This window comes from Haliotis cracherodii, unplaced genomic scaffold (assembly GCF_022045235.1).
Source record: "Haliotis cracherodii isolate W230 unplaced genomic scaffold, xgHalCrac1.p SCAF_5, whole genome shotgun sequence".
Lineage (NCBI taxonomy): Eukaryota > Metazoa > Mollusca > Gastropoda > Lepetellida > Haliotidae > Haliotis > Haliotis cracherodii.
The window spans coordinates 34,420,934-34,445,455 of NW_027266308.1; the positions used below are offsets into that span (position 1 = coordinate 34,420,934).

The 24,522-nt window shown below is 38.3% G+C and overlaps 1 protein-coding gene across 1 annotated transcript; it reads left to right on the top strand.

Annotated features, from left to right (window-relative positions):
- Positions 1 to 4,323: 4,323 nt before the first annotated feature.
- Positions 4,324 to 24,522, top strand: LOC139442054 (zinc finger protein 318-like). Its single transcript, XM_071222839.1, has 7 exons — positions 4,324 to 4,701; positions 10,996 to 13,650; positions 15,342 to 15,479; positions 15,676 to 15,775; positions 16,804 to 16,922; positions 19,372 to 21,067; positions 22,552 to 24,522. Exons 1-7 carry the CDS (start codon positions 4,357 to 4,359, stop codon positions 22,629 to 22,631), a joined length of 5,133 nt encoding a protein of 1,710 aa, XP_071078940.1. The 5' UTR covers positions 4,324 to 4,356; the 3' UTR covers positions 22,632 to 24,522.

The window sequence follows — 24,522 nt, forward strand, 5'->3', positions numbered from 1 at the left end:
TATAGCTGGAATATTGCTGAGTGAGACGTTAAACAACAAACAAACAAACTCATAAAATGACTTGTAAATAGACTCATTCAGGAAGTATTGTTAGTATGGTATGGAGACGTGTTGACCTTTTGTACCATTATTTTGTGTGGGAATTCCTGTTTCAAAGCTGGAAGTGATGTTATTAGACTCCAAGTGCTTGCAACTATGTTATTAGAGTAGCTAGCGGTGTAGGACTTTCTGTCACTAATTTGTGACTGTCACCTCGTCACCTGTCACCTCGTGTGGTAAAGTCTAAATGGTTCATGACACGTTTCTGATAGGGAAGTTTCAGCACATTCAGAAAATGGGGGGAATGGGTCTTCTTCTGTTTTAGCACTTAATCCAAACACCTTTCTAGTTGTATACAGTACACAGCACACAGTCAAATATATCTGTATTCTACAGTGCATACTTACATTTTGTAATTTGATATATAAAGTATATGGTTACATTATCAACAATCCTACGTGTATCATGCATGTACATGCAAGCTGTTCAATTTTACATAAATGGTGGTAGTACCGATATTCCTCTTAAAGAGCAAATGCTTGAAAGTATTTCCAACCGCTCAGTGGTGTACAAGTAAGTAAACCTGGCAGCTTGTTAATCTTAAAATCAATACCATATTTCCTCTAATAGATGTTTGGCCTCCATTACATGCCAGCCTCTTATTGATGCCGGGTCATACACTTTGTCCAAAAAATAGTAGACGAGGCTCTGTTAGAACCTGTTTCTATTATGTGATATATTAGAGACTATTAATCACCATGTCCTGCATAGGCACCCTTTGTATGACTAGAACTTGAGGTAAGGTAGTGAGTTGCCACTGTACCAGGATTAAACAGATTAGACACCAGGTCAATGGCTTGCACAAACTTAACATCTGATAGAAGAAACAGGAGATTTCGAAGAAGTGTTTCAGTGGCCAGTGTACATTCTCAGGCAGCAGTTTATCGACTAACGGTTCCAGTTTCTTCACAAAATTCCCACTGAGCAATGATGAATTGCATTACACCACTGCCACTGGCTTATTTGCATATCACTTAACCTGACATTTCTCGTTTGAAAACAAACGTGCATATTCTGAAATCAGAACAGACTGGCCTTTCAGTGTGCTTTACATATTGTTGACCCGTGAAGATCCGGGTTAGAATAGTTCTTCAGCAAACCATGCTTATCGTAAGCTTCGACTAACAAGGTCAGGTGGTCAGACGAGCTCACTTGGTTGATGCATGTTATTGTATTCCAATTGCGTAGATTAGTGCTCATGATGTCAATCACTGGATCGTCTAGTACAGACTCGATTATTTACAGACCGCCGTCATATGGCTGGAATATTTGTAAGTGCATAAAACAACAAACAAACAAGATTACCTAGTGTTTGTTTAATTTCATAAATGTACTACTACAACTGCAACAGTATTTAAAGGGGCATGACAATATACCTTTGTGCATCAAAGTGTCTGTATCGCTAGCTCTCTTTAGGGCTTCCATGAAAGAATGTGGAAACCAATGTAAATAAAGGATAAATATGCAAATGGAAATAGTTTTTCACATTTTAGGATATTTCATCACATGATCAATGGAAGCTAACCATTCTATGACATGTTCATCTAAATGTGGAGACTTAACACAAAAATGGGGGCGACGGGATAGCCTAGTGGTTAAAGTGTTTCCTCGTCATGCCGAAGTCCTGGGTTCGATTCCCCCCAGGGTACAACGTGTAAAGCCCATTTCTGGTGACCCTGCCATGATATTGCTGGAATATTGCTAAAAGCAGCATAAAACCATACTCACTCACCCTAACACAAATATGATAGTTTAAAAATATATGCTGTGTAAGATGTGACGAATCATCACATGGGCTGGCCAATGGCAGAAGTACTAGGATGGCCGCATGGAGGGTGAACAAAACTGGGATATATATACCTTGATTGGTTATAGTCATTTCTAGCATGGAAATGGATGTCAGTGTATCTTAAAGTCTTTCAACTGATGGTTTGATTCCATTTTTACATGTGGATGTGTTTCTCAGTTAATAATACTACAGGAAACTATGTTTATAACGAACATGCTTATAAAGACCTGTTCTTTTGGTCCCCACAATTTGCCATATATTTTATCAGATAAAGTGGATGGATATAACCAACACGTTCATAACAAAATAACGGATATAGCGAAGTCACCTTGTGGTCCCGTGTGTACTCTGACAACGATAATGTTATAGTTATAATGAACTGTTAATCCCTAAGCTGAGATCTTCACGTGTTACCGATTTGCCTATCGAAACATCCGCTGTTGTTCAAACACTATAAACACTTGAAGGCAATTGATTTACTCTTTAAGTACCGACACTTTGTCCTCAAATTACACCCAGTAACAACAGTAACACAGTGATTGAAGCGGATATATTCTGATCATATGCACACTTTTGTTATTTATTGAGTAACATGATGTCACATGACTTGATAAAAGAGGTCTGACGGTCGAAATGTGTAAAACGAACCACGAATATGTCAAAACTAAATCAGTGGTCCCTTAGAGTTCGTTATAACCATAGTTTACTGTATATGATTATTCAGCTAATTAAAACCTTTGAAACCAAAGGATATAGAATGTGTACAGTGTTGAAGTGTATCTTGTTTTGAAGTAATTGCTTCAGTGGGTGTTCTAACTTATTCGAAAAGCACAATGTTGCCTCACTTTCTAAATAAATATGAGTTAAATTTGCTCTGAAAATCTTACCAAAATAATAAAGCTCCTCATACACTAATTTCAGCCTATAATGTATCATTCTTTTCTGTGGAAATTATCTTTTCAATCAATTTGAATTGTAAATCAAAGAACTTTGGACTTCTTGTTCATTTTCTAGATTAAAAAATGCATTTTTCTATGAACTGTTTGTTTGATTTCTCTATCCTATTTTTGACAGACTATGGGTAAATGTTGATTGGACATATACTCGCATAAAAATCAGCAAATATGGAAAAATAATAAATTTCTGACAGTGTGTTGCCGCCAACATCCATACAAATTTGATATCAAAGATGAATTGGTCATTGCTGCATGTATTGGGATTGATTTGTGTCGAAAGAATTAGGTACTGCTCAAATTTGGTGAAAAGATGGGAAAATCGCAAAAACACAACCATGTGAGAGCCTGGCACCGAAACACTCCAACATGACGTGCAACATCACTTGCTGGGCTATAAAAACAGGATTATCATCTTTAGCTGTAACCATTTTTTTCCACATATATCCAAGCACCATTAGAAGACTGTGGAACCGTTATCAGACACACAGGACCTACTCAGATCTGGTCGACCACGTATCACTACTAGATCACAGGACAGATTCCTACAGCACCGTCACTTACGTGAAAGAAGCACCACGGCCACCTCTACAACTATGGCAATACCAGGATTGTGTAGGGTATCAGTCCTGGCAGTGAGGAACCGTTGACACACTTAAGGTATTCGCGCAGGACGACCTGTTCGAGGTGTCATTTTGACGGACCTGCATCGTCGGCTGCGACGTCCATTGTGTCAAGGTCACAACTGCGATGGAGACAAAAGTTTGGTTAAGTGACGAGTCACATTTTTTGCCTCTACATTAATATTTTTACAAAAGGAATGAGACAATCAGCGAGCGCTGCTGTATCGCCAACATATACAATGCGGGTATAATAACAGTTTTTGTTCTTGTTCGAAGTGGTTCTCGTTGTCATAAGTTGTCAAACGTGGGGTAGACTGGTGGCTAAAGCGTTTGCTCGTCACGCCGAAGGCCCGGGTCTTATTCCCGAGATGAATACGATGTATGAAGCCCATTTCTGGTGTCCCCCGCCGTGATATTGCTGGAATATTGCTAACGGCGGTGTAAAACTATACTCACTCACTCATACTCCAAAATGGAAACCTTCGACGGTCATACGAGTCTCCCTTCGGCTTGTCCCGGAATAACACGACTGGGTCACGAATGACGACATCTGTGACCAATTATTCCCATTCCGGGACAAGCCGAATGTAGACTTGCATTAGTGACGAAGAGAACGAGTCCCGTTAATCCAGAATAGCGGGAAAACCCGAGTGGTCCCGATTTGACAGATGTCGCAATGTCGTTATCTAAAAATTATATTTGTACCCGTGTTTCGAGAAATGTTTCTTTATTGCATCACATTCCCACACATTTATTGGAGGCGAGGGTACAATCGACACAATGTTATAGCCTAATATCTAATTTCGAAGTTGTCGTAATGAACACACAAATGGTCAGCAGACATGCGTGTTAACAGAGCCGCCATCATGGACGTGCGGAGGAAACGTTGATAATGGTATTCAACACAAGAGGTCGGTCACGGAGTCGTCCTCAGCTTATAAGGGGTCGGGGAAAGTTCTTCAGGGGGCGAGGCAGTGTTACAAATAGAGAAGAAGGTTTACGCATTACACTGAACAATCGCGGCGACAGTGGTGATAGTGGTGTTCAACGATCCTCGAGAGGCAGAGGTTCGACCCATATACAAGATAGACACGGCAGAGATCGTCGCGAAAGTCCACACTACGTTGGTGATGACAATCGCGATACTCACGAGACATCTATGGAAAGGAAAAGGCATGACCACTTTGAGTACAGAAGGGGTGACGTTTCACCGTCGAAGCGACGATCACATGATAAAGTATGCACCTAACAATATATATACACAAGTCCAGCACACTTCCAAGTTAGGGTGTTCAGTCTAAGAAAACGTGTCAAATAGAACAACATGCCGCGTGTCTTCATTGATCCTAGAGTGCAAGCAGGGAGTTTATATGTGTGGGGCTGTAGATGAACTCTTAATCAAAATAATTCGTAGCCATGGAGACTAATGGTAGTCACTCCCAACTCGTAGTAACAACTAGATTGGGTTGTTTTTTAAATTTAAATATATTTTTTAACATTTTCTATTTTATACTAATTTATGTCTATTTTCAATGCATCCTTGTAAGATGAGGACAAGACTAAAAACAAACCCAATTTTTTATGTTAGCAATAACTGAATAAGTGTCCCAATGACACAAATAGTATATTTTGATCACAAGACACCAGATATGTATATAATTTTAATCCTTGGGCATTTATTTACAACATACAATGACAGCAATTGAGGCTTGCCTTTAGAATACAGTACCACAAACTTTTCAAAAACGTCATGATACCCTATGATGTAATTTGGGATGTTTTGTTTGCCAGATACACCTTTGAAATATACCTGTGACATTTAATAGGAGTCTTCGAGTGTGCAAAATCTCCTCTCAGTGATCCATGATCTCTACACGTGATGTCATAAAATAAGTTCAGCATTGTAGAGAGTTTGCAATATTTGTTTAGTAACTATAACCAGCAGTATCTTCTGAAAAGACGTGTGAAGGGACAAAATGTTATAAAATACACAATACAGTCTGACTCTGACAAGTGACATTGAAATGTAATGAAAAATGACAGCGAGGCAAGAAAATTTAATACAATGTACTTACAAACTTTTCTCAAAATTCATACCCTAAACCTATTGTGTTTTATTTATACAAATTCTTTTTAAGAAATGACAAATACACCTAATTATGTTACAACTGCTTCTGACCGAAAAAGGCACTAAGCCATAAAGGGGGCACGGGTGGCCCAGTCATCTGAGACACCGCAATCCGCTTTGCAGAGTTGCGTCCCTTGGGTATGCCCCAAACCTATGATTGTTGGTTCGAATCCCGGTTAGCCCCGATTATGTTTCTAGGTCCTTCAGCACCATACCCATGCTTGTGGGTTTCACCAAAGTAGTAAACATCTGAGACCTGCATCACTTGGGCTTTCCTCCCACATTTAGCTGACACGCCGTGATATAACTGGAATACTGTTAAAAGCGACGTTAAACCCAACTCACTGATTCACTTTAAGCCATAAAAAATGACCTTCCTTGCAAATTGTGCACAAGCTTTTGTTTCTAGGGATATTAAAATACCTGCCAGTTTCTATTTGAGTCGATGGGAACTGCAACAAAATTGTGCTACCACACAAAATTTTGCAATTGTCACATACTCAAGGAATAATTCTGTTCCAAATGTACCATTAAAGATTATTTTTTTAATTCAAATTAATTTCTAGAAATGAGATAAACATAATTATTTACTTACAAACACATCTGGCCACATAAAGCACTAGCTGTGAGGGACTAGTCTGGGGGAATATCCCAGAAACAGTAAAGGACCAACAGTAACTGGCACTGGTTATAGACCATCAAAAGTATGCAGGAATATTTTACATATTGTTAGGGTTTGTATTGGTAATGGTAAATGCACAGGCGTAAGTAATGTCTCTTTCTTGAGATAACTTAGCTGTAATATCATATGAATTATGTCTTCCTCCCAAAGGGAGGGACGTCATACCTTTTTTGGCTCGGTTCCTCATTTGGCGTCTGTGTTCCCATGCTATTCCGAGCCATAACTTGAAAACTTTTATGTTTTTCAACAAAAGTTGGCACATGCTTTGCTCATCAGCTTAACTGACACCTTTTGCTTTTTTAAGTTTTTCAAAATTGTTTTTTTTTTAACATTTCCATGGAGATAATATGGACTTAGTCTCAAAAACTCCAGGCTTTGTTTCTGAGCAATTGCTCTCAAACATAAATATTTTTGCATGAAACTGTACATGTGTAATAAACATGATCAATGACCACATGCTTAACTCATTCCTTTTTTTCACTTTTTTATTGTTTTTGGAAAGAACGCCTGAAAGATACCTTCCTCCATTTTGTGTTGTGCGTTCAAAATTAGCACAAACTACTTCTTTAGCAACCAAAGCCTCAATGATCGTGTCCATTTTACAGCCACTACAAGTCTTCATACCTGTTTACAGAGACTTCTTTAGCCCTTGGTCCCTGTTTTGCGATCTTTAGGGTTAGTTTAGGATTTGGGAAATTACTTACCTTTTATAGTTGAAAGTTCTCTAAACTGCCGTTCATCTGGTCCTGAACAATGGCTAGAGGCCTCCTGCAAATGATGATAATAGCTATTTGATATAAAGGTAATTGACAATTTGACATACACTGTCTAGTTCCACTAGACCTGTAGTGGTGCACGGAGCTCAATTTTAATGTTAATTATAACATAAATTTCTCCACTTTTATTTTCTCTATTTTCGTGCATGATTATCCTATTATAGGAACATCACATGAACTCATCCAGTATTGTAGGTATCCAGTGTAATGCAGGTGTACCATTTTGTTATTTCTTGTGTTTCCATGGAAACAATGTGGAAATTTTTAAGAGTCTTTCTACCAAGCTTAAGGCTACTGATTGTTCATTATAGGTACATCTACTTGCATAATACAATCTATAACCCAAACTGCTGTTAAAAGTTCAATGGCCTTATCTGCCATAATGAGTCAACATGGCATCAATTGTAATGCTGCTTCATCAATTTATAAATCAGTATCTATACTAGTATTTTTTTGCTGTTCTTTGGGGTTTGCAAACCCATTTATAGCACTTGAACTAATGTATGAAAAAAGGGAATTGGGACATATTCTTCAACAATTGGACAATTCATCATCCTGACTCTGCTCTGGCTCAGTTTTTCTTGCCATCTGATAGACAGCTCTGGATGTCTTTTGTGGAAACCATCCTACCAGGCTACGCCAGGTACAAGGTTTCTTAAAATACTGAACCCCAATGCGCCAGCTTGGACAACATTTGCAATTTCATTCTCTATTTTGTCAGGGAGTGCTGAACGTCTGCTGACGATGCAACCAATTTCCACCCTACGTTTATCTTGATCTTGTATCATACACTTAGGAATACAGTACAGGGAAACAGCTTTGCCATAACTAACTGGGTCTGATTTTATGACTGAAACTGCAGCTTTTGCAATTTTAAAGGATCATGTACCGGTACACGACAAGTACAAATTGTCGAAATAAATGTCAGGATTTCTTTTTTCATCATTAATTATTGATATTTGTAAATATTATTACTATTTGATACTATTTATTATCATTTCATGTATTTATGTCTATTTCTAAAGAAACTTTTAGCTCATTAACCTCATTTCCATTAAGTTTTGTGAAATATCCTATTTGACAAGGACGGGGTAATTCCGTCCCCTGTTTGACAGCTTAATTTTCAATTGAATTGATGTTGCATATTATTATACTTTAACATGAAATTAATGTGTCCATCCTTACATATGACCTTTCACAGAGTTTATTGAATATTGCCTCATAATGTGATGTTACATCAATGTGTTTGAAAAGTTTTTGGAAACTATAAATAGATTAGTTCACAAAACATAAAGACACCATTGATCATTTATTATATATGTAACCTCTTATGAAAATTGCTGTGTAAAAAAACTGTGCGGTGGCAGACCACTCTCACTCACAAAGGTTTTTAAACAATCTGAAATCAAAGTCAGTTCTTATGTGTTTATCTGATGGATTGTCTGCATTGCTCACTTCAATGTGGTGCAAATGACAGCTTAGAAAGTGCTACTACTGGAACAACTTCTTTTTAGTACAATTTACAAACCTCTATTGGGTCAATATAATTCCTTTTAAAAAAAGACTAGAGGGTTAAACAAAGGATCGTATGCAACTGTTTTAACCATCAAGAAAAATATTCCTGAAATTAATTGTATCTCCATTACCTGATTTAGGTTTGAAATTATGATTATGATGTTCATATGATATATATGATACCCTGGATAACAGACAATGACCCGAAGCATGCTTTTCATTTATTTGTATATTTATAAATTTTATATGAAGTAGACTTCCCCAAAAGCTTGTTTAAATAATATATTGTTATTCAATATAAAAGTTGTAAAAGTTTTATTTTTAGGGTTGTGTTTTATATCAAGAAGATTCTCAATGAACTTGAATGAACATCAGGTGAACATATTTTCTCAAATCGGAAATGATGTCATTAAGACAGAGTACACGTGACTTTGTTTATTAACATGATTATGGTAGTAAGATACAGGACTTACGGTAGTACTGCATTAGACCTGTGTTTTCCTAAATCTGGAAGTTTGTCAGCATCATACCCGTGCCCGTGGGTTTCACCGAAGTGGTATACGTCTGAGACCTGCATCACTTCGAGCTTTCCTCCCACATAAAGCTGACACGCCGCGATATAACTGGAATACTGTTAAAAGCGGCGTTAAACCCAACTCACTCACTCACTCACTAAATCTGGAAGTGGTGTCATTTATCAGGAAGTGCTTGTTACAATCCCCTGCCCAAACAAACTTTGTCAAGGGATACAGAAACAGTTCAGTTCATCTGTCCCATTTTGTTTCTGTGGCATGAGTCATAAACAGTTCAATATTTCCTCGTAAAACTTTCCTCATAGCTTTATGTCTGAAATAATGCTAATGCGACATAAAATGTTGAAAATATGCACAACCGACATGCACTGATGCCATTTTCTCTTGGGAATGTTGGAATTTAAGGAAACATAACTTTAGGCATTTCCATGCCAACAAGTGATGGTAGACTTGAATGATGGTAGGGTCAGTATTTCTTTGTGACATTTTTTGTGTGACATTTTTGTACACACATCAGGCAAATTCAGGAATATTTTTTATACTGTTATTTTTCATTCAAACACCTTTCTTGTTAAGTTTCCAAGTCTGAATCCAAAGATGTAAAGCAACACTAATAATCTACAACTTCAACAGCTGGCAGTTTCAACACTTATATTAGAAGTGTCATGAGAAAATTAAGAGCTAACAACACGTTCTAGCGGCAAGTTCAATAGCACATAATAGTATGTGCTGATGTGATGTACCTACTGACTGAAAATGGTGACCGCAAAATTGCATAGATAACACCAATTGAGAAGTATCGTAACAGACAGACCAGTGCAATGCAAGTCTTTGACAATGCTTAAGATTTATTTGTACATTCTTTCTCCATGTGATTATGACCTTATAGGCCAAATCTCAAATCTGAGAATGTGTGATTTGGCCATGTTTACCTAGTTTTGACTTGTATATTTGTTTGTAATTAACTTCTATCAAACAACTTTTAGAGAATTCTGGTGTCAACTTGTCACACTGACTTCTTAATAGTCTTATGAGCAACACGTGTCCACGGAAACATTGTCAATTTCATCTTCATGACCTGCACAACATGTGTACACCCTCTCTACCTGTAACAAACCAAATATGTTTGCCCAAACTCTGTGCGCTGCCTAATTGTTTCAAACATGTTTAGTGAGTTGGTTCAACTTATCCTGGAGTACCAGTAGTTGTGCAGTTTTTCATATTACTGATATGATTTCTTTTTGAAGGATTCTGTGAAGATCCGGGATAGAATAGGTCCGTCTTCAGCAACCCATGCTTGCCATAAAAGGTGACTATGGTTGTTGTAAGAGGCGACTAATGTGATTGGGTGATCAGGCTCGCTGACTTGCTTGATGCATGTCATTTTATCCCAATTGCATGGATCGATGCTCATGATGTCAATCACTGGATTGTCTGGTCCAGACTTGACTATTTACCCACCGAAGTCATATAGTTGGAATATTGCTGAGTGCGGCATTGAACAACAAACAAACAAACAAACAAATCTTATTAAGAATACTCAAAAATACAGAAACAGTTAAATTAAGGAGTACCATAGAAAACTTTGAGCTAACTGGATAAAGATCTTGGAACGTTTAAGTTCCCCTGGACTGCTGATTTATTTTTATAAAGGTACATGGGTGATTGAGTAGAAAATGTGCAAGGATGTTCAATACTCTTTCATCATGGGAACCAGGTGAGGTAGTTATTCTATTCTACATATTATATCAATGTTCATTTGAAATACCGGTAAACTTTCGGTTTTGTTCATGACATAATTCATGATTAGATAAATTTTTCAATTAAACATCTGCATTACTTTCCAGCTATGATTAAAGAGTGAAAAAAGACTTTTTATGTTCTGTCTATGTTTTAGATTGATTTGGCAGCAGATGCAGAATCCTTGAGAATCACGGTTGGTAATGAAAAATTCTTCAAGGACAGCAGAGCTAGTGATTCTCCAAGGAGAGGTACCCCATTGTCTGAACGCTTAGGACCGCCTGTAGATATGGTTGAACCTTCCGGAACAAGAGACTATGGACCAAGGGGGAGGTATGCTGATGATGGCTTTGATAGCAAGAGAGAGAAGCCTTACTGGCTGCACGAGGACACACAAAGATCAGAAAAGTATAAGAGAAGTGATGAAATTCAACTTGATAGATATAAGAGGACCCCGGGTGATGATAGTCAGTATGACAAAGCTAGAAAGACTGGATCAAAGGATCAAGATTGGAAAGGTAGTCATGATGAATACAGTGACAGTTGTCAAGACCACCAACGGGCAACTTCTCGTCATTATCGAGATCATAGAAACATGGATGATGATGATGTGCATCGAAGAAGTCGAGACCGATATGACAAAGAAGATTTCCGACATGGTAAAAAGAAATATGATAGATACAAGGATTATGATGACTCCAGAAGAAGACCTTTTTCCCATGAGAAGAGGGATGATTTCAACAAGAGTTACGAAAGTGAGAGAAGAAGAGGATCTGCTGATCGTTTTGAAAATCATGATCATGATGTCTATGCAAATGAGTATAAACATGAGGTTGAAAGAACTAGATGTCACAGCCATGAAAGGAATAACAGAGTGGCAGGCCATAGGGAAAGTGAATCAGGCAGATATTCACCGAATTCAGAGAAAAGATCCCCAAGGAGTGAGAGGGAGAAACGAGGTAGCCTTTTTCAACAAGTAGATAAGGAATTATCACCATCTGGGATTGGCAATGTAATTCAGAGTCAAACACTACCTGTTGCTGCTAAACCTCTGAAGTCAATCCTCAAAAAAAAGAGTGACTCAGCAAGTGTGAATACTGCAGGTACCCAAAGCGGTGTTGCAGAGCAGGTCTCAGACTTTCTGAAAAAATTTCAAGCACCTCTCCCCTCAGATAATCTTGTCAGTATGGAGATGCACTTTAATTCAGCTTTGCGGAGAAACACAAATGTGCCAGGATTTGGGCAGAACGAGATGGATGTAGATGATGAAGAAAAGTTTTTGTATGGGGATTCTGAATTTACTGCTGCTATTAATAAGGCTCAACAGTCACAGGCTCTGTTTCCTGTGTTAGACAAAGAGTTGACCAAATCTCAGATCATTCCAGTGCACAATTCGGAGACAAGTGCAAATCCAAAGACGACGATTGATCCATCTTCATGTATTCCGTCATGGATGAAGCCTCAACCCTCCACTGAATCGGGAGGTACTGAAGGAAAAAAGGGGGAGGATATGGACAAAACTGTACAAAATATCCTAAAGTCCATAGGATTCAATTTTGATTTATCGAAACGAATGCAAGAGCTTGCAAAACTGAAGAAACAAAAGGAAGAAGAATCACAGTTTTCTATCAATAAAAATGCTTCTTTTCTCGGTGGTGGAATATCTAGCGCTGACATCAGAGAAAAACTGTTCAAGAAGGAAAGTGCAAGAAGTGAAGTTGAAAGTTTCTTAAAAGGAGCAAAAGAGAAAGTTAAACATTCTGATGAAGGAAATAAAGACTATGCTGTCGATCATCACAGAGAAGAACCAAAGGTGTTGCCACATCAGAGTCAAAATGAACCATTTAGGGATGTTGATTTGATACATCAGCCTAGTGCTGCAGTCACAGTCAGTCAACAGCCTACTCCAGTTTCACATTTTCAGCCTCCCCCTCTGCAGTACTCTTCATTTTACAGTGGTATGTATCCTCCTCCTCCTTATGGTCATCAGGCAGGACATCCAAGTTTGGTACCACCAGGAAATCCACATCTACATCTTCCTCCCACATATAGCTATGCATCACCATACGCCCAGCATAACTACACAACACCAGTTTCTCATCTTTCACAACCATATGCTCCACATATGTCTCCATCTCCAGAAATTGGTCCAATAAAACCAAAGAGACCTACAGGCAGTGCAAATTTGACAATTGTTCCAATAGCTGATGATCGAAAAAAACTAAAAGAAAAGTCACCAGAAATGACTAAAAGAGCAGTGAAACGAGAACGCGAAGAATCACCTGAGTATTCTCGAATTGTGATTGCACCAAAATCCAAATCGAAAGGTGATAGAAGTCCTGCTCAGAAAATTCAGAAGGTCAAAAGAGAAAGCACAAAGGATAAAAAACGAAAGCCTGATGTCGAGGATGAAATGTCTGGTGCAATGTCACGTAAAGACAAAGCTCAGCCAAGCAAGCCTCTTGTGCAGGAACCAAAGGAGGTCAAGCTGAAAACCTTATCAACTTCAGATAAACAAACTCTGTTGAAAGAGTGTGAAGACAGGAAAAAGAAGTTACAATTATTGGAAAAAGAACTTGGCAAACTAAAAAAGCATCAAAATGAAATCATGAGAAGACGACAGCGACAGAGAGATGGTCACAAAGATCCTTTGTTGGTACAAAATAGCAAATTGCAAGAGGAGATATCAATACAAATTAGACAACTGAGAAAAGCTTCAGAGAAGTCAGCCTTTGTCCTCAAACAGGCAGATAAAGAAGACCGAAACAGCCCGTCTCTTGCAAAAAAGGATATGGAAGAGCCCTCCAAAGAAGTGAGTGGTCTGTTTGTTATTGTTTAGAACATCAGATAATTTAATGGTATGAAATCAGATTTGCCAAGCTCACGTTTTTTTGCTTAATAACCAGAAATGGTATTTGTCTAGATTCACTAATTTTTCACTCATCTGACTGAAAGTCGTGTGTATATATGTCCCCTTGCCTGGTTGTCGGGCAGTATCGGTAGCGTTGATCTCGCCAACTGTAATCCTTCTCTGGAGTTGTTTGTTAGGTTGGAATCTGATTTACTATATGGTAGCCATAGTAGTGGAATATTAATTTAATATTTTCAGATATCAGTATTTCAGAATATAAACACATACAACTTTATGGATAACAACTTCTTGTTTATTGTGTTTATCAATGTTTCCATGTAGCTTCTTCCACCGTTCTCAAGCTGGAGTGACCACAACCAAGTAATGCACAGTATATATATATATATACAGGCTATGTTGTGATAAGCAGCAGATTAACATTAACAACAAACAAGTAATGGGTAACAAGAAGCCCACAAATAATTGAAAGAAGGAAGGATTAAAAAGTTGTAACAAGTTGACTGGAGAGTCTATTGCTTGATTAGATCTTCATAGTCAGACTGGACGTAAAATCCTTGATCTTTGTTGATCAAAGGTTTGTGATGGCAGATTTCTATGGCTTCCAAAAAATTTTATTTATGTGAAGTCCTGATGTTTAGTAGAGAGGATTTGGACTGTGAAACTGAATTGATCGCTGGGAACTTCGGCTGGTGGTCTGAGAGGGCTGATTTGCTGAAGTGTTATGTTAAGTGAAGATGGTATCGATGCCTGCTTGTTACTAAAGTAATATGGTGATTTGATGTGGAGCTAATGTAGGGTGGGGTGATGCAGATGTAGGATAAGGAGAGTTGTTGGTTGTCTCTGTATCCTTGGTGAACTTTACTTGGATCTGTTGTGTGTTGTCACTGTTCAGGTGCTGGAGTAAGTGAGGTGGGGTCCTGGTCTTTTCTGAGGATGACAGAGGTGTCATCCACCGTCCTGTCCCAGCATTTAGGTTGGATTGGGGATGTGCATGGGGCTTCTTCAAAATGGGTCATGTTGATTGCTGTAAGGATGAGTCAAGAGGGTATCCCATGGGGAGGCGGTGAATCTGTTCGTTGATGTAGTCTCCCTATGTATAGTCCACTCATTACTCGGTTATGGTCACTTCAGCTTGATAATGGTGTAAGAATGTACATCAAAAAGTTCTTAAATGCAATAAACTTAAGTACCTTCAGAAATAGTGGAAAAATGCTTTTTATCCGTTTGAACAAGATAGAATGTTTCACAGACTGTTCCTATTAGGTATCGAGTAACTACTAATCTACTTAGCTGTCGTTTGAAATATATCAGTCCTATTGACAGTTTTACAGGAGAAAAATTCTAACAAAAACAGCAAGTTTGCCTAATAATCATTATAGTGTTAATTTACATTGCTTTTGATACATTCATTAGATGCAATATATTTGTTTCAATATGTATTCACAAAAGATATGTGTGAGTAAAATCATCATGATAATCACTGAACATAATAATGATTATCAGAATTGTGTATTGATTACATACGTTTATGTAGTCCATGCAGCAGGTTAAAACATTCTGCACTGTTTCCAATGTTTTCTTATTTATTGACATGAGTATATCAATGATGACACCATTTCTCTGTAATATAGGTTACAAAACCGAAAAGTAGTGTAGGCATCAAACATGAGTTCTTCGACCCAGGTGGTCACTGGTGTGGAGTTTGCCATCATGTATCAGCATCTCTGTTTGACTACTTCACTCACCTGCAATCAAAGAAACACAAACAGGTAAGACAATGTTGTTTAATGTTCATGACATTCACAGACATGTTTTATGCTTCTCCTTGTGAGCTTGAATCGATAATGACTGTTCTCAAGGAGAGTTCAGCGTAGATTTAAGGTTCAGCTGTATCATATGAGCTGGATTTTTAAAGTAATGGTATTTACCGAAAATCTTGACACTGATGCACACTCTTATTTGTAGAAATGCGACCCATATGATCGTCCTTGGTTGACTGATGTGACACAAAATGCTGATAAAGGGCAAGATAAGGGGGCTACCGTGGAGGTGAAGGCAATGAAAGGTAAGTTGTACATACTCTGTCAAGTGCTTCAGCAACCCTAGGGTTGGGTAGCCTGGTGGTTAAAGCATTAACACGCCACGCCGAAGACCCGGGTTCGACTCCCGACACGAGTACAATGTGTGAAGCCCATTTCTGGTGTCCCCCACCGTGATATTGCTGGAATATTGCTAAAAGCGGCGTAAAACCATACTCACTCACTCACTCACTCACTCACTTCAGCAACCATGGATTGTCACTTTCTTGATGTCAGATAGATGACTGACAGATGAAGTTTATCTTTAACATGATAAAAATGTGTGATCTTTTTAATTAAAACAATTATTCATTGATATGGAAAACTTGTGTATGCAGCCAGGGAGCCTATCTTCTAAATTAAAGTGAATTTTTTCAATACATCCAAGGCAAACTGGAACTTTTCAGGTTACTCACTTACTCGCTCGCATTCATTCCAGGTTCCCTATCTCTTCAATCCCGTACCACAGGACCCCATGCTTGTTTGACTGGTTTGGAATGGCTGTTCATTAGGGAAACGATCAGAGTTACCTCCCCTTCAACCATCACCTTCCTTCTATCACATGCCTTGACTTTGTTATTCTTTGTACACTTTTGTGTTTCTTGACCGCATGGTCTTCGGTTGATGGCAACAGAAAATTGTCTTCTGTCATCTGCCAGGCTACCTAGATATTATTTTTCAAGTATATGTCAGATTTGTCTTGTTGTTTTTCCTCCTACCACATTTCAAGGAGAAATCTGGTTTAAACAGGTTTCATTCACTTGCAGAACTAGTTACAGCAACATATGATTCGTAGCCGTTACAGAGCCCACTGGGCAGGCACTTATGTTGCGCTCTTTATCCAAGGGTGCTAAATTGCAATGAAAGTATTTTGTTTATTAGTGCATAAAATAGGCTCCAATATTAAGGTGACGCATAATTATATCACTTAAATACTGTGGAAAGCAGCATTACATGCAACAGACTTGCCATGCCTTTTTGGGGGGTTAATATAAGTCCTTGGATTTCTGTTCAGGTGTGGAGTTCATGATGAGTACCGATGCCTTCTACTGCTCTCTGTGTCATATCTTCAGTGGAGATGTGACAAGTGCAGAATCACATATCAAGAGTGAAGAACATTTTGCCAAGTATGAGGTAAGAAGTATTGTTAATTTCTTTCATTTTGGTGCACAAAATAACAGAAGTTTGAATATATTGTATATTTATCTGATACAATAGTATGCAATTTGCTTCTTAGTTTCGGTGCTCATAACACAAAGTGAATGCACCTCTGACCAATTTAAAGTTACTGTCCTTTGATCATCCTCTTGCACCTTCACCCCTTTTATGTCTCCAGTTTGTTAGCTCTACACTCATTGGTTTCACCTACGTGGTGAACGTCTGAGACCTGCATCACTTCAGACTTCACACTCAGACTTTTCTCCCACGTGAAGCTACGAGGCCATGAAATAACTAAAATACTGTTCAAGGCGACGATAAAACCATCTCACTCCCCCTGCTTCATAACACTAAGCAAAGGATGAGGAGATGGGTGGGCCATATCCCTGTCATGTAACAATAAATATGTAACACACGAAATGCTCAGATTTCCAGAAGTCATTACATTCCTGATAAGACAGAATGCTATTATCCGACAGCAGGGTCGATTGGCCTGGAGAGAGTTACATCACCCCTCCAGGTGACCATTGCCAAACATATGGATTACTACTTACTTTTCCCAGTAGGTGCAAAAACACTCTACAGACTCCGGGGGGCATGGATGCCCCAGTCGTCTAAGGCGCCGCGATTCGCTGTACAGAGTTGCTTCCCTTGGGCACGCCCGAAACCTATGATTGTGGGTTTCGATTCCCGGTTTGCCCCAATTATGTTTCTAGCACCATACCTATACTCGTGGGGTACTGAAGTGGTAAATGTCTGAAACCTGTATCACTTCAGGCTTTCCTCCCACATTTAGCTGACATGCCGTGATATACCGTATTCGACGTAATAGGGCCCAGGGCGCTCTCGAAATTAGAAATAGGGGGCTCTTATTAGAATATTATGTTGGTGAAAAAAAAACAAGATAAATTTCTTGGTTTATGCTGACAGTCTGAAATATTTATGTATGACAGATATATTTTTCTAGAATTTAATTGCCCATAATTAAGGGCGCACTTTGCACGAGTGTGTATTATACGTGAATAAATAAGTCTTGTGAACATTGCTCAATCGTAAGGGGTGCTAATTGGGATTGTTCACAAGCCAATACATTAGCAAATACCGCCGTGGGCGCTTATTATGTCGAATACGGTAACTGGAATAATGTTAAAAAGCACTCACTCACTTTACAGACTCCACACCCACCATTACAAGATTGAGTAATATTTTCCAGAGAAGGGGCCTTTTGTGTTTATTAATTTCACATTTAATCATTTTCATGATGACATAAAGTGGGTAAGGCTTTTTAAGGTTTTTTAAGGTTTTTTAAGCCTTTATGGGACTCTTTTTTTTTATTGTTTACATTCACTACCATGTGAACAAACGACGTTTTCATGTGCTACATGGCGGGGATATTGATAACACTGTTTCTTGTTATTTAATCTTTTTAGCTCACCGAACTGAAGGTCTTAGATATTTTAACCTTCACTTAACCTTTGCACTGCAGCCATATTGTAAACTGAAACTTCTTGTGGCAGTTACTCAGCCATTTTTGTACAAAATGTAATGAAATCTGCTTTTTGTTTGGTTTGTTGCGGGATTTAACATGTATGTTCCAATTATTGCAAAATAATATGTTGTGACCTTTGTCTTGACCATGCTGATATTCTTTCAAGTTCCATATTTGGCCATGTAAACCGAAATTTTCATTCTGACTCCCGAATGAAAGACAAGTAGCCCAGGGGACAGGTATACTGACACTGTGTCACATATATGTTATGTGTTGTGTCTCATGTGAAGATACTGCCTCCATGGTCTAGTGGTAGAGCGTCCGCCCGGAGAGCGGAAGGTCGGGGGGTTGATACCCGTCTGCGTCATACCAAAAGACGATAAAAGATGGTACTTGTTGTTACCCTGTCTGGCGCTCGGCATTAAGGGGCTAAACTGCGGCATGGTATCTCAGTGTGCTAGCACTATAAATTGGCATCAGTCCAGACTAGTACAAGCAGCCACACAAACACACACACACGTACATGCACGTCGCTATATAAGTGCAATAATCTTGGACACGACGTTAAATCCCATTTCACCTCACCTCACCTCATGTGAAGATGAATATAAAAGTGACGTCCTTATGTTTGTTTGTTTGTTTGTTTGTTTGTTTATTTGTTGTTTGATGCTTCACTCAGCAATATTCTAGCTATATGATGGTGGTCTGTAAATAATCGATCCATGCAGTTGGGATACGATGACATGCATGAACCAAGTCAGCGAGTCTGACCACCTGATACTGTTAGTCGCCTCTTACGACAAGCACCGTCACCTTTTAAGGCAAGCATGGGTTGTTGAAGACCCATTCTACCCTGGATCTTCATGGGTCGAAGTCATTATGTAATAAATGCATCAGTGTAACTATGCTTAATTTTGACATGCTCTTCTCTTACAGAATCATCTACAACAGAATGAATTTTACGAGAAACGATACACTCTTGAAAAGACTGCCTTTTTATCACAAGTGAAAGAAGAACAGGAAAAGAATGGAGAAAAAGTAAAGGTTAGAAAAGGTAAAAGCCTGCAAATTGAAATGGATGAAGTACCTCATGTGGTTGAGAATTTACAACCATCAAAAAGTAACTTGGACAGCCGTGAGCAAGAGATAAAACAAGAGGAAAAGGAAACACCAATTTCTCCGAAACATAGAAGCAGTTGCGAAGATAAAGTAAAGCCACAGAAAGAAGAAAATCCTGGAGATTCCAAACAAGAAGACACAACGAAAGGGAAAATAGCAATAAAACTTACTGGAAAAACTGGGATAAAGCCACAACCTCGGATCCTTCCTCCTTGGACACCAGTTACCAAAAAGGAGTTGTTAAGAGCCAAGAGTAAGTCAGAAGCTGTCCCTGTGAAGAAAGCCATTACAAAAACAGAAAGTGTTCAGCCTCCCTCACTTGACATGTTTTTGACAATAGGAGGTCCCACAACTAAGAAGTTGCCTGTGTATAAACTACGTTCAGGTACAGTAAAGAAACCTTGCAGTGTCAGACCTAAAAGTCCAGATGAAATAAAAACTCAAGAAGGTGAGAAACTGAGTGACACAAAGAGTGACACGAAGAGTGACATGAAGTTACTAGGTATCGAAGAAGATTTGTCAACGCCTATAGCTGCAAAGAAACCACCACCGCCAAGATCACAGAATTTGTCGCTGCCAAAACATCCATCTTCCTCTTCCTCTGCTGAAGAATTGTACAGTGTTTTCTATCAGGACTCTGCTTCCTCTGGCCGAGACTGTGCATCAACTATCAACCTTGATGACATACCTATTCCTCCTCCACCTCCTCTGCCCAATGAAGCAATCCCTGACAATGAGAAACCCAAACCGCAAGATACTCAGAAACCTATTGAAAACTCAGACGTGTCCAGCGACATGATTGTGGAAAGCAAAGATAAAGCGGTTGATACAGAGAAGAACGGCACCAATACTGATGTTGATTTGGTTGAAACTGCAGCTGCACCTGCACCAGCACCTGCACCTGCACCTGCTTTAGCTCCTGCGATGGATGTTGAAGAACATGAATGTAAACTAGATGTTGAAAGTTTGAATGCAGCTAGCTGCCAAGATGACATGAAGATTGACAGCATCATTGCTGTTGTTGGTGACGATGAACCGAGTCATGAGCAGATCTTTCTGTCAGCTGAAGTTGAGGGAATCCCCACCTGTGAAAACGAAACAGAGAAAAGTCCTGAAATTGCAGACAGTACAGAAACTGTAGAAAATCTGACAGTGAATGAAAAAGAAAATGTTTCTGAAGTGAGTGTTGTTCTCGAAAATGTAGATGACACACTACCTCCCAAAGAAAGCACTGTCAATGAACAGATAACGGTTTCAGCTGATCTGCAAAAGGATACTGACATCATTGTCGACCAGCCACAAGTGTCTGAGCTGCTCAAAGAAGATACTGCAGAGCACACTAGTTGCCTTGATGCTGAGATCCCAGTCGTTGCACAGGATTTTCAGGAAGAAATGGAAATGACAACTGAAGATTCTACGGTTGATTTGATTGACAGTTCAGATATTTGTCCAGGAGAGCCTGCAGAGGTGTCATCCAAAGCAACTGGAAGTAACATGGTTACAGATGTTGAAGGTAAATTAAAATCACTTTTCTGCTTGCAAATTAATTCTGTACTCTTATGGTTATGTTGTAGCTCCTTACAGACAAACAGATTGATAGATATTAGTATTAGCTTGCTGAATAAGCTAGTCGTCAGCAATTAACATGGATTCACAGTGCTATTTCGAGACTACAATGGGATATTGTGATTTGGAGAAAATATACTAAACAAATGAACCAATCTGTGTTTTGCAATCACTTGTAAACCATGCGTTCAATATTGGGATCATCCTGATTATTTGTGTCACTATTGTCTGTCACAGGTAAGGAAATCAGCAATTCATCTCCTGTGAAACATTCACATTCCATTATTACACGAAAACTATTGTCACTGTCCAAGTTGGACATACCATTAATTAAGTACAATCGATGCTACATCATTTGCTGCACAGATCAGCAAATATTTAACATAGAAAAGTCTCTCAAGAAAATAAATGAAAGTAATGAAACGCAAACAATAAACACAATTCAAGAAATAGTGTTTTGCATGTTGTTTTCTCACCAAACAGTAAATTCAATTTGTGATGTAGATGGCCTTTGTCACATTTCTGTTTGTTGAAAGAAAGAGGAGTATATTTCAATCCTTTAATCATGCTAATAAATAGAAACAGAGTGTACAAAATTAAAGATCATTGTTTACTTGGGGATAGGAGAATGTATTTGCCCAGAATGTGTGCAGCCGACCATGACAGTGAATGGAGCAGGCTTGACTGTGAGGGTGTTGTGGGATCAAGCATGTAATTTTGTAGGTAGATTGTGCGATCAAACGTGTAATATTGGAGGTAATTTTATCTAACAAGACCATATATGGAGCCTCCGTATATAAAGGTTCCACCTCCGCTGTATCTTTGATTCAGCCTTCAAAATTGATAGACAGGACAAAAGTACAAATGAACCTTATTTACGCGCCGCTTTCATTTTTTTATGGGAAGTACTGCCATACAATCTAGGCCGCCTGTTAGACCTTCTAGAGAGAAAAATGTTCTTTTGTTGCGTTTTCAAATTTTGAATCAAGAACTTTGTCGAAATATTTTTCAAAGGGGTGTCTGGAGTGGAAGTGAACAGTTTGAAACTAGAGCTGTATAGCTCGAGAAAGATGCATACTGATTGGCTAATGTCGACTTCTTGTCAGTCATCTCACTGGTCAATCAAAGTTCACAAAAGGTTATTCTTAGAATTCATGGGATGTCCTTATATCTTTGTTTTGCAGTAGCAAGAAGACAGATCTGATCTTTAGGTGAATCATATGGAAATATGCAATAGATGAACAAAAAAATCATATTCATTCTTGAAATGAATCTATACTGAGTTTAGTGTGAAATAAAGTCAGTAAAAACATGTCATATCTGAAGTCACACTTTTAGTTTTAAGATAAGTTTACATGATTTCATTTACTATGTAGGAAACTGGAAAATGTTAACAGATTGTGATGTAGTCATCTTTCTCCTTTGTTTCAGATATTGGCAGCGATGGTAGCGGTGAAAGCGTGCACATGGACAGTGACTTTGAGGTACTCGATGAATATGAGGCTGACTAGTGTTGGTTGTCACTTGCCTACACTTTTTATGAACCTTTCAACATGCTTAGCCTAAATATATTAATGCATTTCTTGCATTTAGTGTTGTGGATAGACTGTTAGCATGGTTAGGTGTGTCAGAAAGTTGTCAAAACATAATATTTTTGCACACCTATGAGCATTATGAATATGAGGTTCAATAAAGGTAAAGAAAGCTTAAAAACCTAAATCATATGATTTGTGCTTATTGTGTTTATATTGTTAACTCAGCTAGGAATACATACATCCATTGTATATACATTTCATCTCTGTCATTCATTTAACAGCATTGATGTTGATGTTTGGCTTGACTTGACAGGACCAAACATCCAAATGAGCTCATATATCTGCCCATTTGTCATCAGTCCATTGACTTTTAATTTTTGTTTGCTTTGTTAGAAATAAAGAAAATCAATTTTTAAATGTCTTCAAGAATTTTCTTCTGAGGTGGTACCATTAATCTGAATCATGGATGTAAAGTGTAGTAATACAATGACATTCAGATACGTTCATGCAAGTAACCTACGAAAAATAGTAAAAATGCTAACTTTAGAAAATCTTTAAGTATCTTCTTAGAAACTGACAAGGTCTAGATACAGAACTTAAGCTTTATGAAGATGTGTAGGACACATGTTCTGTTTTGTTGTCATTTTAAGATTTTGACCTAGCTTTGGCCTTTTCACTTTTCTCCTAAACTCTCTCCAAATGCATTTCTTTGCACTGTTAACATCATCATCATCTCAGAAACCAGATGACCAATAAAGCTGAAACTTCACATCCAAAGATTTTACTCCAATTTGTACAAGATGTTAGAATCTTCGTTTCAATATGGCCGCTGAAAGCAACTTTTGTTAAGGGGCTGTCTTTGTTGATATTTTTATCTGTTGACTACATTTCCAGGTGAGCTACAGTGCCATGGCTCTATTTTTAATCTCACTTGGCATGCCTTGATATATCTAGAATAATGTTCAAAGCAGAGTTAAACTAACTCACTAAGTCACTCACTCACACTTACCAAGCCTTTCCTGCATGTATTATTTTGAAATTTGATATGCTGTAAGTTTGTGCTGTGCGGAGTAACATTTTCTTTTGGAGTATTTGGATTTATTGTCCAAGTTATGGACCCTAACCATTAAATTACCCACATGGTTTATCTAGTTTACATACAGTTTATCTCAGTTTTCTGCCTTTTCAAAAACACTGGTGAAACCTTTGGGTTAAGGATGCTAAAATTGCATCAATGTCAGACCAGCATGTAACAAAGTCCAATCCTATTATAAACCCGGCCACTATAGCCATCATATAGAGAATGTCATTTGTATCTGTTGCTCAGCCATTTCTGCACGTATCGTCATGATGGGACATACTTTATGTTGTGTCCAATAACACATTGTGTTGTGCTGTGTATTGTTATACTGGGCACAACTTTAACCTTATGGCTACTATCAGTGCCATGGCAATCATGATAAATCTGTAATTTTGGCCCTCTTCATAGCCATTTACGCATGTATCATTGACTAATTAAGTAATATGCACTGAGTATGTCTGTTGTGTAGACACATCTGTTATTTTTGTCGCATTTTCCTCTAGCCTTGTTAGACCTTCTGGTTTATGATAATATTCCAGAAACATTCAGGTGAGCTATGAACTATATATTCCACTTCACAGACTCAATGCTATTATTATTACCGTATTATGGTTTGTCTAAATTGAAATGATAAGCCGTCTTTAGCTTGTCCTGAAGACTTAATTTTTGGATTTTGTTGATAAAAAACAGATTTCTTGAACATGCATGGTAACTACTTTTGATTGGCTTTTTCAACTTGTGATGTTGTCATGATTTGAAGAAAGGTTGTTGCAAATAAAAGGTCTT

What these genes read in the sequence shown, in the direction of transcription:
- LOC139442054 (XM_071222839.1), top strand. Translation starts at nt 4,357, where the DNA reads ATGGTATTCAACACAAGAGGTCGGTCACGGAGTCGTCCTCAGCTTATA. An exon ending in AGCGACGATCACATGATAAA is followed by an intron (nt 4,702 to 10,995) that starts GTATGCACCTAA and finishes TCTATGTTTTAG; the next exon opens with ATTGATTTGGCAGCAGATGC. An exon ending in GGAGGTGAAGGCAATGAAAG is followed by an intron (nt 15,776 to 16,803) that starts GTAAGTTGTACA and finishes ATTTCTGTTCAG; the next exon opens with GTGTGGAGTTCATGATGAGT.